This window comes from Microcaecilia unicolor, chromosome 3 (genome assembly GCF_901765095.1).
Source record: "Microcaecilia unicolor chromosome 3, aMicUni1.1, whole genome shotgun sequence".
NCBI classification, from domain to species: Eukaryota; Metazoa; Chordata; class Amphibia; order Gymnophiona; family Siphonopidae; genus Microcaecilia; species Microcaecilia unicolor.
In genome coordinates, this window is record NC_044033.1 from 478,844,180 (window position 1) to 478,860,038 (window position 15,859).

At 44.0% G+C, this 15,859-nt stretch overlaps 1 protein-coding gene across 1 annotated transcript in view; it reads left to right on the forward strand.

The window, feature by feature from the left end:
- Positions 1-15,859, forward strand: part of KCNQ5 (potassium voltage-gated channel subfamily Q member 5) — an 846,390-nt gene that overhangs the window by 638,837 nt on the left and 191,694 nt on the right. Inside the window, 1 exon segment of the mRNA XM_030199036.1 lies at positions 9,633-9,758. Coding sequence (XP_030054896.1) covers positions 9,633-9,758 — 126 coding nt within the window.

Genomic DNA, 15,859 nt, shown 5'->3' on the forward strand with positions numbered 1-15,859 from the left:
GCTGGCCATGCTATTAAGACACCAACTCACACTTGCCCTGCAGCACTGGCCACTCTCCAACACTGCCTCACCCCTTGACATCAATGGGCTTCTCTCACTCACCTAGCTCACCTGCTCCACTGTCTCACTTCATCTGCTCTCTGCTGCTAAGCGTTTTGTGCTTCCCCTTGCTCTTTTCTTTCTCTGTTTTGTTTCGTTTGCTTTATTCCAATAGCCAAATTTCAAGGAGACAACTGAACAATCCCCCCCAAATCTCCCTGCTTCAGAAGAGGAGAAGGGAGCAGGTAGATTTTAGACAGAAAAGGAGGTAAGGGGGGAACCCTTGAAAGACCTTAACCTGCCAAGCCACAAGAAAACCATGACCCACAGGCCAAGGTATTGGGGGAAAGTCAACAATCCAGGTGCTCGATCAGTGTTCCATGAACCAATCTTCAGGCATCTAGTCCAATTTACAGTCTGTGATCAGTAAGTTGAGTGTGGACTGCACCTGAGGGAGCTAAGTCAAAATAACCCAAAATCTGCTGCACCAATCCATACTGGAAATGTACTTAATTGGATCAAGGGTTTTCTAACCACCAGAACCTACCAAGTAAAATCAAACTCAAACATATCACCACCATGGAAAGCAGCTTGCGGAATACCTCAAGGATCACCATTATCACCAATACTCTTCAACATAATGATGATCCCACTGGCAAAGTCCCTATCCAATCGAGGCCTCAACCTGTTCATCTATGCAGATGTTACAATCTACATTCCCTTCAGACATGACTTAACAGAAATAACCAATGAAATCAATGACGGCCTGAACATCATGGACTCTTGGGCAAATTCATTCCAACTGAAACTGAACACTGAAAAAACACACTGCCTCATCCTCTCATCTCAACATAACAAGTACAAACCCACAACCATAAACAACCCAGGACACACCCTCCCTACCTCAGACAGCCTAAAAATACTCGGCATCATAATCGACCGCAACATCACCCTTGAAAGCCAAGTAAACTCTGTAATAAAGAAAATGTTCTATTCAATGTGGAAACTTAAATGAGTAAAACCTTTCTTCCCAAGATAAATTTTTCGATACCTAATACAATCAATGGTCCTAAGCCATGCAGCACGGAATCTATGCGGGATGCAAAGAACAACTCAAAAAAAACTCCAGACCACCCAAAACACAGCAGCCAGGCTGATATTTGGCAAAACACGATTCAAAAGTGCTAAACCCCTCTGAGAAAAGCTGCACTGGCTCCCAATCAAAGAACGGATCATCTTCAAAATCTGCACTCTGGTCCACAAAATTATCTAAGGCGTAGTCCCAGGATACATGACAGACCTCATAGATCTACCAACCAGAAACAGAATCAGATCATCACGATCATACCTAAACCTACATTACCCAAATTGCAAAGGACTTAAATACAAAACAACTTACGCATCCTGCTTCTCCTACATAAGCGTACAACTATGGAATGGACTCCCAAAAGCTGCAAAAACAATCCATGACCACCTAAACTTCAAGAAATCACTAAAAACCATCCTCTTCAAAAAGGCTTACCCCACCGATCCACCGTAAATCCCCACACCCAGCAACACAGCATAACCAATGATCGTACTGGACAATATACAATCTTTATTCCCTTCGGCCCTCATGGTGCCTGAATACACACCTACCTCATTCGACCACAACATAACCTTGTATTTATCAACTGACTTGTCGAACGCCTTTACGGTACTATGTAAGCCACATTAAGCCTGCAAATAGGTGGGAAAATGTGAGGTACAAATGTAACAAATAAATAAAAATAAATACTGCAACCATCTGCTGGACGTGCAGAATACTGGCAAGATCCAGTGCTGTACCACTCCTTATATTATGATGATATCATTGGAAATTTCCAGGTCTCTGCCTCCATTTACCTGTAACGGGATATAATCCACTTGTCTGGACTACTTTAGCAGGATGAAAAGGAATTACTCTTACCTAAATTACCTTCCACAAGCGTTGATGATGAAACTATAAAATGAATAAATTGAGACAAGTAGCTGTATTTGACCAGTATCCATTTCTTCATTTTCTCACTGCTCTCACATAATCAATATTGCCCTGATCTGGTATTATCAGAGGAATCAATGAAGATATTAGCCTCAGCTTATGTAGTCCTTAATTCTGCTCCCTTTCCTTCTCAGGGTGAAATTCAGTTCAACATCAATCAAATGTAGAACAGGAAAGTAACTGCTGATATGATTATAAGATACCTCCCAGTTGTTAATAGCTTCCAGAGTCTGTTTTCACTTATAAATAGGAACAGAACAAAGGCAGACTGAAAAAGGTAAGCACATATGCAAATTAGTTCTACTGGCCACCTTATGCTGTGGCAATTAATGTGCTGACAGTTCTCAGGATTCTGCCTTTCTGTTCCTTCACAGCAACTGAATTACTCAAAGGAAACATGCAGGGGAAGTTTCCCTAAACTTCCTTCTGAGACACAGCTCTTTACTGTTCAGTCACATCCTTGCACAGTTTTTGAAATCATTTTTCTAGTGCTTAAATGCTGGCTGGCCTTGTCTCAAATATAGCTTTAGACCACCCAGCCTCCAACAGCCCCATCCCTCAGGAGAGTCAAGTGCACAAAACAATTACATATTATCTTCCAGCCCCTGGCAGTTTATGCACTTAAAAAAAAAAAACAGAAAAAAAAGTTCACCTGTTGAAGTTCCTTTAAAGTAACACTCTTTCAGGTGTGGCACTGTTCTAACATTCCATTGTATACAAATCATAAATTATAGGCAGTGGCTTAGCAAGGGCGGGGCGGTGGGGGCGGTCCGCCCTGCGTGTCAGCGGGTGGGGGGGGTGCTCCGCTCCCGCTGCTCCCACCCTGTCCTGCCTTAAAAATAATTTTTTCAAAGCGCCAGAGTGGCAGGCAGCGCCTCGCATCTGCCCTGCTAGTAAAAATCTCTGACGTCGTCGTCGGGTCTTCCCACATTGAGTCCCGCCCTCCTCTGAGGTAATTTCCTATTACCGCAAGGGCGGGCGGGACTCAATGTGGGAAGGCCCAACAACGACGTCAAGGAGATTTTTACTAGCAGGGCAGACGCGAGGCGCTGCCTGCCACTCCGGCGCTTCGAAAAAAATTTTTAAAGGCAGGACAGGGTGGGAGCAGGAGAATGGAGCTGGTAGGTGTGTCGGGTTGAGTCGAGTCGGGTCGGGTCGGGTCGGGTCGGGTCAGGTGGGAGGGGGGACTCAGATGGAAGAAGGGGATTGGGGAGTGGTGGGGGAGGGAGCCCAGATGGATGCCCAGAGGGAAGAAGGGGATTGGGGAGGGTGAGGGAGCCCAGATGGGTGCCCAGAGGGAAGAAGGGGATTGGGGAGGATGGGGGAGCCCAGATGGGTGCTCAGAGGGGAGAAGGGTGGGGGAGCCCAGAGGGGTGCCCAGAGGGGAGAAGGGGATTGGGGAGGGTGGGGACAGACCCTGGATGGAAGGGGGGAGCGTGAGGGAGGTGTGAAGATCCTTCCCTCCGCCGGAGGGTCTTCGGGACCTTGCCTCCACCCTGGCCACTCAGCCTCCCGGCCCACTGCAGTCCACAGGGCAGGGCTCAAAGAAAATAAACTCAAAAAGGTAAAAGTCACCAAGCTCCTTTATTGCCAGGGATTCACAGTCCAGTAACTTTCAAAAGGAATCCTGCAGCCCTTCAAAACAGTTTGCTCCTGTTTTGCTCTCAGGGCCCAGATACAGCATAACCAAAAAAAAACACGTCCCCTCTCAGCTGCTGCACAAATCAGTTGGAGCCTAATTAACAGTTCCCACAGATAGGTTGCTCAGTAGTCCAACTTCACATCCCAAAAAGAATCCCTGTTTCTTGTCCACCCCCACAGGGTTTCTGCAAACAGTTCCAAATACACAGTTCTGTGGGACTCAGCCCACAAAAAGGAAAAAAAAAACTGTAGCTTACTTTCCCCTCCCCCACACAAAAGAAGACTTGTTTTCCCAACAGTTCAAAATCCACAGGGCTCAATGCCTTAGCACTCAATTCAGACACACAGTCTCTTCAAAGAACACAGCCTGAACTCCTTTGGAAAAGAGGAAAAGATTCCCCCCTTTCTGGGTCACTCTATTACTTCACTGACCCTCCTCCCGCATGACCTTTCCCCTTTCCACTTTCAGCCCAGCTCTGACACCAAGAGTTCACCTGCTTTTTCAGTTTAGCTTTCAAGGCATGAGCCCAGGCAGAAAGGTCCATGGGTTCCTCAGAACCTGCCTTCTGCTCCTTCTCTCCAGCAGCCTGCCAGTCCATGGGCTCATTCTCTTCTACTCTGGGCAGCTGTTCCTCTTTTACTTGATTACCCTCCAGGTGCCCCTCCCCTGCCTTGTTAGAGCTCTCCCCTCTGGCCTGATGGGGAAGATAATCTCTGTACCAGGGTTTGCCCCGGGGTTGCTAGGAAATGTAGTCTCTGCCTCTCCTCCATTTTACAGGGGTCACTAACCTTTCTCTGCTCTCTCTCAAGGGATGATGGGTAATGTAGTCCTTCTCCCTCCCCCCTTGCATAGGGGGCATTACTACTTCTCCTCTCGCTCTCTGTGGCTGGAATGGAGGCAAGACTCTGTTCGGCCTTCTTCTGCTCTTGAGCCTCCTCACTTCTTCCCCCTCCACTTCCATCTCATCCACCCCCAGGTCCTATCCTTCACAGAGGGCAGACCCTAGATGAATGGGAGAGGGAGGGCAGACAGATTGAAGGGGGAGAGAGAAAGAGGGCAGACTGGGGTAAATGGTGGATGGAAGGGGCAGAGATAGAGGGCAGATGTTGATGGAAGGGGGAGAGAGAAATGGCAGACTGGGGCAGATGGTGGATGGAAGGGGCAGAAATAGAGGGATGATGTGGATGGAAGGGAGAGAGAGGGCAGACAGTGGATGGAAGGGGCAGAGAGAGAGGGCAGACACTGGATGGCAGAGAGAGCGAAGACAGATGCTGGATGGAAGGAAGACAGTGAAAAGAAGATGAGGAAAGCAGAAACCAGAGGCAACAAACTGTAAATATATATTTTTATTATTTTGCTTTAGGATATAAAATTGTAGCTGTGTTAATAAATGTTTATAAATAGAACATGTAAATAAGGTAATCTTTTTATTGGACTAATTTTAATACATTTTGACTTAACTTTCAGAGAACAAAACCCCCTTCTTCAGGTCAGGATAGGATACTGTAACAGCACTAAACTGTATTGACCTGAGGAAGGAGATTTTGGCCTCTGGAAGCTAAATGGATTAGTCCAATAAAATGGTATTATTTTATTTTCTGTATTTGTTTTATTTCTATTTGTTAATTTGTAAAGTGGTGATTGGTATTTGTTAGTTTTTTCAAATTTACATCTGCTGTCTTTATATTTTGCACAGTACTAGGGGACATTTTCTGTTTCTGTGGTGTTGCATTGTATGCAGAGTCTGGCATCGGGGGTTCAGTTTAATTTTTGTCTAAATAGAAAGTTTATGATTACTTATTCTATAGTGGATTAGGGTGTATCTGTGTTTGTGAAAAAGACATGGCTTTCAATTGGCATTGACTGTGCGGTATCGACGATCTGTACTATTCTGTCTGGTTTCGTTTTACAATAGGTGAATTGATGTTCTAGTGCTCACTGTAGTGTTTAAGATGCTTTCCTTTTCCTTGTGTGACTCGTAGAAATGACTGCTTATGGTATGGTAGAATTGGTCTATAGGTCCTGAGTGTTAAAAAATGACCGGCCCCGGCTGTCAACTACCCTAGCTACGCCACTGGTTGTAGGAGACTCACTTCTTCCTTCAAAGACTCTGCTTGCCAGGCTCCTTCATTGTACTGTTCTTCAACTTACCCTGGTGGAAATGTTCCACCTCTTTTGGTTTGCTCAGGGAGGCTTATATGGCGCCATGAGAACTGGCATCTCTCCTCCTCCTCCCCTGTGATTGGATCCTTATCTTCAATAGGAGTGTATGTAATGACAATCTACAAGTCTGTTTGAGAATTTCCCTCCCCCTCTTAAAGTGCCTAAACTCCTCAGTTTCCTTTTTTTTTTTAACCTCTGTAGCTTTTAAGGGTTGTGTTAACTGCTGTTTATACCCTTGTCTAGTCTGTTAGGGATATCTCTTTCCTCCTAGCTGTTACTCCTTATTACACTAGTCAATGGTTTATTAGCAGTCTATGGGCCCTGTTTACTAAGGTGCATTAGTGTTTTTAGCACGCCTACACTTAGCACGCGTGCTAACCATGTAGGCACCTATAGGGATATTGTAGGCACGTACATGGTTAGCACACATTAAAAACATTAACGTTCCTATAACGCTGCTTAGTAAACAGGGCCCTATAGCTGGTAGCAAGATCTCCTTTGAAACTGAAAACCTTAGAACTACTCCAGTACAAGCAGGGATCACCTTTGCAGTGGTAGTGACATTCTACATACGTATTGCCATACTGGGAAAGACCAAAGGTCCATCAAGCCCAGCATCCTGTTTCCAACAGTGGCCAATCCAGGTCACAAATACCTGGCAAGATCCAAAAAAAAGTACAAAACATTTTATACTGCTTATCCCAGAAATTGAATAATGGTCTATGGACTTTTCCTTCAAGAAGCCATCCAAAACTTTTTAAACTCCGTTAAGCTAACCGCCTTTACCACATTCTCTGGCAACGAATTCCAGAGTTTAATTACACGTTGAGTGAAGAAAAATTTTCTCCAATTCGTTTTAAATTTACTACATTGTAGCTTCATCACATGCCCACTAGTCCTAGTATTTTGGGGAAAGCGTAAACAAACGCTTCACATCTACCCGTTCAACTCCACTCATTATTTTATAGACCTCTATCATATCTCCCCTCAGCCGCCTTTTCTGCAAGCTGAAGAGCCCTAGCCGCTTTAGCCTTTCCTCATAGGGAAGTCGTCCCATCCCCTTTATCATTTTCGTCGCCCTTCTCTGCACCTTTTCTAATTCCACTATATCTTTTTTGAGATGCGGCAACCAGAATTGAACACAATATTCGAGGTGCGATCACACCATAGAGCGATACAAAGGCATTATAACATCCTCATTTTTGTTTTCCATTCTTTTCCTAATAATACCTAACATTCTACTATTTGCTTTCTTAGTCGCAGCAGCACACTGAGCAGAAGTAATGTATCATCAACGACGACACCGAGATCCCTTTCTTGGTCTGTGACTCCTAACTTGGAACCTTGCATGACGTAGCTATAATTCAGGTTCCTCTTTCCCACATGCATCACTTTGCACTTGCTCACATTAAACATCATCAGCCATTTTGACGCCCAGTCTCCCAGTCTTGTAAGGTCCTCTTGTAATTTTTCACAGTTCTCCCACGATTTAACGACTTTGAATAACTTTGTGTCATCAGCAAATTTAATTACCTCACTAGTTACTCCCATCTCTAGATCATTTATAAATATGTTATAAAGCAGCGGACCCAACACAGACCCCTGGGGAACCCCACTAACTACCCGTATCCATTGAAAATACTGACCATTTAACCCTACTCTCTGATTTCTATCTTTTAACCAGTTTTTAATCCACAATAGAACACTACCTACTATTCCATGGAGTGGAGGCAGTGGCGTTCCTAGGATGGCTGACACCCGGGGCGGATCGCTGATGCGCCCCCCCCCCAGGGTGCAGCGCGACCCCCCCCCCCCCCCCACACACACACACACACACACCCGGCAAAATGACGGACACCTCCCCCCGGCGAAAGGACACCCCCCCCCCCCGGGTGCATTTATACCTGCTGGGGGGTGCCACGCATTTGTCGGCTTCGCTTGTTCCCTGTTCCGTCTGCCCCGGAACAGGATGTTTGATTCCCAGTGCAGCTCCTTGTGACTCTGGGGAAGTCACTTAACCCTCCATTGCCCCTGGTACAAAATAAGTACCTGAATATATGTAAACCACTTTGAATGTAGTTGCAAAAACCTCAGAAAGGCAGTATATCATGTCCCCTTTCCCTTTCCAATTTCCTCTGGAGTCTTTCATGAGGTACTTTGTCAAACACCTTCTGAAAATCCAGATACACAATATCAACCTGCTCACCTTTATCCACGTATTTGTTCACCCCTTCAAAGAAATGTAGTAGATTGGTGAGGCAAGATTTCCCTTCACTTAATCCATGTTGACATTGTCTCATTAATCCATGCTTTTTCTTTGCCTATTGTTATACTTATTACTTAATCAATGTACAAATTATCCAGAGGTAATGCATATGAGTTTGAAAAGAAACTTTAAAGCTCAAATGAAACATTTTTGGGAACAATTTTAATTGGTCCAATGCTAAGAATCATAATCTTTATAGAACTCACTGTGCACTAACGTTTATCTTCTGCAGGTCATATCCATTTGTTATAAAGCACCAACACGTTTCATACTTATTGGCACTTTCTAAGATTTATTTTTGAAAGCCGCAGGAGAGGCTTCCTCATTGTCATTGATGGAACAGTCCAGTTACAGCTTCACTGCTTATGACAAATCTATACCAGGATATGAAGCTGAAGGTGTATCAGTCAATTCAGCAGTTTTAATTGAAGGGCACTGGTGCTTTATGACGTATTGGATCATGTGGGGATTTTTAAAGCTTTTTCAAGCACTTTTTTTTTACTCTTTTATACTCAAAGTGCCAAAGGGATAAATCCCTAATCAGTGCAGCAAGGTGCATGCTTTAATTATGATGAGGTGTGGCCAAGTGGTCTATCTAAGGCTCCTCCTCGACTCTACTGAAATCCAAACTCAGCCTGTTGATTTTTCTTTTTTGTATAAGAAAAAAATAAATACAAATAAAGAGGAAAAAGCATGGATCTCTTCAGATCTCCCTGCTCTGCCCTACTAGCCAAGCCATGTCTCTTTGATATTCCCTCTTTATCCTGGGGCACAGGACGGTCTCAGTCCAACAGCAGGAGGATGGAGGCTTAATCACACTTTGACTTTAAAATGGGACCAATTGGCAATGTTGTACATATGTGCGGTCACATATATTAATATTGTGTTCAGCAAAAACTCCTCTCCCCCCCCCCCCCCCCGATATTTAAACTCCACAGTTGGCATTGCTTTGAAACTCTGACCACAATATTTAGAATTATACTGGATATTCAGTGCAAGACCATACCTGATACCAGTGCAGAATCTCCAGGTATAAGTCAGTCGCTATTTTGCGGCCTAACCTCTCCGGGATTAGCTGGGTCCTGGCACTGAAAAATCGATGATACCCAGATAACTTCTTGCTCCACCCCCAGATCACGTTGGCACTTTCCAGATAGTGATCCTCACGATCAAGTGCCTCTCCTACTTAGATAAGTTTCCCTGAATATCGGGACCTATGGTTTTATTATGTTTTCATAGTAATTATTAAGTTGTTGTATTTGAATTTAAGATGGTATGCAACTTTTGCCTCTCATTAGTTCTTTTTTAAATTAGTACTATTACTATTATTATTATTATTATTATTAATCATCTATGTATTCATTATGCAAGAATATGTTTTATTTTTTCCATGGTAATTATTAACGTAGTATTCTGAGAAAACAGATGACATTTGAATTTAAGGTGGTATTTAGCTACTGTGTCTCACTAGGTGTTTTGCAATTAATCTTTTCATTATACAGGAACTCATCACTGCTTGGTACATAGGGTTTTTAGTTCTCATCTTTTCATCTTTCCTGGTCTATCTGGTGGAGAAAGAAGCCAATAATCAGTTTTCTACTTATGCCGATGCTCTGTGGTGGGGCACAGTAAGTAAAGCAAATCATATAAAAACTTTGATTATAGTTCACATTGAGATTGCATAGGAACGGAGCTAAAGTGAAATGACTAGAAATGTTTTTCAAAAGTGTACATATTGATTTGAAAGAGCGGACGTGAAAAAAAAGAGCGGACATGAAGGCTGATTGCAGTTTGGATATAGATGAAATAAAACACTTGCTGCTGAAAGAGGAAAGCTGCAAAAGTCAGAAACATGGTCATTGAATGGCAAAGTCCTTAACTCTGCTCAGCCTAAGAAGAAACATATTCTAGTGATTAAAACAGTAATTAGGAAATACAATCTGATACAACTAGTAAAAGAGGCCCGTTTCTGAGCAAATGAAACGGGCGCTAGCAAGGTTTTCGTGGGAAACACCCCCCCCCCCCCCCCGCCAACCCCTTCGTTGTTGTGGCATTGCTCCGCCCTCAACATTATGATGTTAGACACGAGGGCGGGGCCCATAGTGATTTCCCACACCCCCCCGCCTCCCTGCCTCCCTGCCTCCCTCCCTGCCAACCCCTTTGTTGTTCTGCCATTGCTCCGCCCTCGAGGGCGGGGCCCGGAGCGATTTTGGTGGCTTCACCACCACGAACCTTTTTGAAGGAAGTAAGGGCTTGGCTTCACTGATGTCACTGTCTTCAGAACGTTGAGGGTATGTTTTATATATATAGATAAGGGCCAGATTCTATATAAAGCACCTAATAAAAATCTGTGCAACAAACATTTCCACATAAGCGTATTGTAAGAAAAAGGAGGGAGGGCCCCCAATATCTAGGTTTCAGAGGTACTTAGCTGTCAGAACACTACTAAATAGCAATTATTCTGGACTCAGGTCTAGGGGAGCGTACCTCTTATCTCAATGACTAGCTAGTTGGAAAAAGGAACAATGCCACAAATGGAATATGTTATTTATTAGGTAAAGAAAAATATATATAAATAGTTCTGAAGCAAATGCCAAGCAAAATGAAAAAATAACTTGCTATAAAAATAGATTATTACCAAAATATAGATAATGGAATCTGATTATCCTAATGGACTACTAAATGAGTGATTACACAACCAATCACAATACTGATCCTAATGATTATTAGGAGATCTTATATCACACATCTTATGCAAAATACAAAGTTAGCAGCTAAATTCATAGACCATAAATCCTGACATAAAACCCATCTGTCACAGAATAAAGACAAGGACTATTATCCCCATAACCATAGGTAATAAATCCTGTTATCTCACCCTGCAGTCTGCGGCAGACTTCCAATGGTAAAGAAGCGAATTCTTCCCCCGAGACTCGAGCTGAATTTGCAGCAAGTCTCTCCGTCCAGGAATAAGTCCGAGATTTGAATTCTGGATGCAAAGGGCACAGTCTTTAGGCAAGGCCTGATATTGTAGCTGAGCTAGCCTTGTGAATTTGTTACAAGGTATGCAGTTCACTGGTGTTTAGGAAAATCAGTCTCTAGCTCTTTCGAGCCTTCTATCCACCTGCAAGTCTTCCGGTCATCTCTCTTCTTCTTTCCTCTTCAATCCAAACCTTTTGGTATCCAAGGGTCAGATGCTACCTATGGACCAATCACAGATGGTGTAATACTGTCCAACCAGCTTCATGATCAAGAAGCGAGCCTTTGTTCGATGGCATGCAAACTTCCCTGTCTGCTCATATACTCCTGGAGCCATGTGTGTCTCTCCTCCAATCTTCCCCGGAGATAACTGCTAGTTTGCAACACAGAATATGTCCTTGGATGAAGTCATCATGCAATGCTCAGCAGTAATTTTCCTTTGCAACAAAACTGGTTTCTGCAAGTGTTAATAAAAACTGTTTAAATTAAAAAAAAAACTGGTTTCTGATGGATTGTTACACTCTGTTACACTCCTACCTGGCTGCTCCTGGCGCGGCCGTCTTGGAAGGTTCAGTTGAGGGGCGGCCATCTTGAGAGGTGCATTTGATCAGTTCCTGAAGGACGACCATCTTGAGTAGAGCATCTACACCGGTTCCTGAGGGGCAGCCATCTTGAGAGGCTTATTCCTATGGGCGTGCCCAATGAGGTTCCTTGCCCGTCAGCTGTGGCAGGGATTTCCTGATGAGAGGCCTATTTAAGAACTGAACACGGTCATCAGTTTGCTTCGGCTTCTATCGTTGTAGAGGTCTGGTGCGTGTTCTGAGCATTCTGCTCTCTTCTCCCGATTTGGCTTTGACTTCTGGATTGGACCTGACATTCTCTGCTTTGCCGCCAGCCCTGACTTCTGGATTGGACCTGACATTCTCTGCTTTGCTGCCTGCCCTGATTCTCGGTTTGGACTTGATACTGTTTACTTGCTGCCTGGCTCGGCTAGCGGCCGTCCGACCCCGCTCGTATCCTGAAGTCCTAGTGGCCACCCGCACCTGGGAGCTCAACTCCTGGGGAACGGTGGTCGTCCCCAGGTGAAGCTAGGGGTTGTCCGGCTGCCTGACTGAGTGTGGCCTCCTTTTTCACCGTGCTCTGTTGAGGCACAAGGGCTCACTACCAGTTCCGTAACATGAATACAGGCAGGCCACAAGCTGTAATCCATATTGTTAATGGCTGTATAGGCCAAGACCAGCAAAGGTGAGATCTCAGGTAAATACTCCTACAGTATTCTATAAGCGGCGCCTAAATTTAGGCACAATATATAGAATATGCTTAGTTGATATCCCAGTGCCTAAAACTAGGCACTTCCATTTATACCAATGAAAATGTGACATAGGAATAGGTGTTGCTGGTTTTCTGCTGTGCAACTGCCTCCCCAAACACTGCCTCCCTAGGCGGACATGTAGTCAACCTTATGGTTGGGCCAGCTCTGCTAAAAGTCAAAATGTGAACTATTAGCCAAACTGAAAGGAAGCATTCCAGGAGGTGTGGTTAGATCAGGGGAGGAAAAGTATGCATATAGATGGCATTTTCAAATCTACAAATATACTTTTCAAGAAAAATTCTATCTGTGTATAGCGATCAATATGGATGAAAATGAGGAGGGAAGGGAGTTAACAACGTGAGCTACTGTTAAGATGTATCATTTTCCTGTTAACCCCAGTTATTAGCAACTAGGTCTCATTGAGTGAAATGGGACTTATGCTAAAATAGTGGTAAAATAACACATATTTAACATTAACCTATGTTGATAACTACACCCCTGAGTTTATTATGAACATATAATTGTAGTAGATAAGCAGTTAATGAATGCTGATTAAGCCTTTAAAAATAAGTTTTACCAGGCTGGTGCTTAAGATGTCAAAGCTGTGCATTGCCATGCAGAAGGTCCCCAGTTTCATCTCCGAATCACCTGTGGACTTACTAAGTTATAATAGCACCCTATGCAACTAGACCACTGGCACCCTCTCCCTGCACACTTTGTCACCTCCAGTGAGAGGAGACAGTTGGCTGAGAGCAATTTTTATAGCCTGTGCAACCATGCAGCTCACACAGCCCTTGGTAAGGTACTAGGAGTCAGCATTTATTTACTGATTCCAAAATTTATAGCCCGTGCTGTCTGCCATTCTAAGCAGGGGACCAATACAGGAGCCAATATTCAATGCCGGGCCATGTCTGGGCACGAACATTGAATTTCCAGATTTGCAGAGTTGACTAATGCATAGCTGGCTAAACCATAGCCAGTTAAGGGTCCCTTTACCAAGCAGTGGTAAGCCCAACGCGGGCTCACCACTCTCTAAACAAGAAGTACTGCCGGGCTACCACAGCAGCCCGGAGGTAATTCCCACCCCTAGCGCGTCGTCATATCCGGCACTACAAAAATATATTTCTGCACGGGGCTACATGTACGGTGCAGGACGTAAGGAGTCAGAAACAAATGATCACACAACGAAGGCGCCAGAGTCGACCGGCGCTGAAGAAGACTCTTCGGCTGGCGGGGTTTGGGGACCCCCGCCAGCAAACAAGGTACCTGATGCAGTGGTGGGGCGGGACGGGGCAGGGGGGGTCAAATGTAGAGGGGGCCAGGGCGTAATCTGTGGGGGCCCATGCCCCCGTGACCCCACGTAGCTACGCCCCTGGTTAGTGCCATGCTAAAACGTAGGGGGTGACTTTTCCCAGCACGGAAAATGGCACACGCTGGGGTTGGAACTACAGCCAGTGCTCGTATTGGGTCAGTGGTAGTTCCACATTAGCATGCCATAAGCCCGTGTTGGGCTTACTGCCGCTTTGTAAAAGAGCCCCTCAGTGCATTACAGTTTAGCACATCTTATTAAAAGGTCCCCAAAATGTATAAATATAAATAAAGTTAAATATGAATTAAAACATTTTTCACTAATTATTAAAAACATAAAACAAAAATTCAGTCTGCCCATCAAGACAAGCCCATGACATAAAGTATGGTGCAATACTCCATCTGCACACCTGATCTCGATCTGTCCCTGCCTCTTAATATGGGACTTTCCCGAGTACTAAGCCCAGATTCAGCACAGTACAAATTAAGGCATTTCTAATAATTTGTTTTACAGGTTGTGCTCTAATGTTCACATTAGCGCATGTTATCTGTAAAATGTTAAGGGACCCTCTTACTAAGCCGCGTAGGCGCCTACGCGTGCCCAACATGTGTCAATTTGGCATTACCGCCCGGTTACTGCGTGGCCTTTGTGGTAATTTCATTTTTTATGCGCATCCACTAAGCTCAACGGAAATTTTCCAGCACGCGGCGGTAACCGGGCAGTAATCAGCATTGTACACACGTAGACCATTACCACCCGCCTAACACGTGAGACCTTACCAGTAGGTCAATGGGTGGTGGTACGGTCTCAGGCCCAAAATGGACACACATCAATTTTTATTTTGCCGCACATCCATTTTCGGCCAAAAAAAGGCCTTTTTTGCAGGTGCGCTGAAAAATGGACCTGTGCATGTCCAATACACATGTCTACACTAGTGCAGGCCATTTTTTGGCGCACTCCTCCTATTTAGGTGGCACTAGGATCTCCCGTAACAACTCAGCAGCTAGTTAACACTTTCATGCCCATTCTCTACCAATGACACACCTCCTTCCCCCCCCCCCCCAAAAAAAAATGTTTTTAAATAGCTAATGTGCAAGTTTGTAAGCACTAACAAGCAAAATATCACAAAATCCTTCAGTGCGTTTTGTGGTAGTCTATTTTGTATATTCCCTCAGATTCTATATATGGTGCCTAGATTCAGCGCAGAGATACACTCGTAACTTAATTGGTGTAACAAGGGAATCAGCGTTTTTAATAGCATTTAACAAGCAATAGCAAACACTAATTAGCAATAGTTACAATTTATGCATGGAAATCGCTAAGCGTATTCTATAAAGAACTGCACTTAAATTGCAAAGCACGCAGTTCAAAATAAGTGCTTGTATCTTATAGGGGGCGTGTTTGTGGGTGTATTTATGGGCGTTTTGTGGGCGTTCAAAAATTTCCACGTGTAATTACAGAATACGGGTCAATTCGCTAAAATCTACATGCAGGGATTTCCACCAGGTTTTTATTAGCATAAATGTATGCATGTGGATTTAGGCACTACGGTATCAACTAAGCGTATTCCATACACCATGCCTAAATCTCATAGAATATGCTTAGTTCCGCGCAGAGTTTTTAGGCGCCATTTATAGAATCTGGCCCATTAGGGCTTAATACCCTTTAGTGAAAGGACCCCAGAATCAGATAGACAGATAAGATTCCACCCAAGTGTTGTCACTGTGACTATTCCGCACTACTAAATTATTTTCAGCTATACAGAAAAAGAGGTGCAAATATATATTTGTGGGTATGCAAAAGTAAAGGATGAGAGTAAGGATAATGGGATTTCATCTACTGCCTTTCTGTGTTGCAATCAATGCAGTTTACCTTTATTTATTATTATTACATACAGATCTGCTAAAAAGTGATAGATGATATCCTTTTTTGTTATCCAAACAATATATTGGTGACTAGCTTTTGAGAGCTATGCCCCCCCCCCCTTTTCAGATCATTTTGGGGCCCTTTTACTAAGCTATATAAGCATCTACGTGCGCCCAACGCATGCCAAGATGGAGTTACCGCATGGCTCTTGCTGTAATTTCATTTTTGGTGCACGTCCAATATGCACGTCTGGAAAATAATTT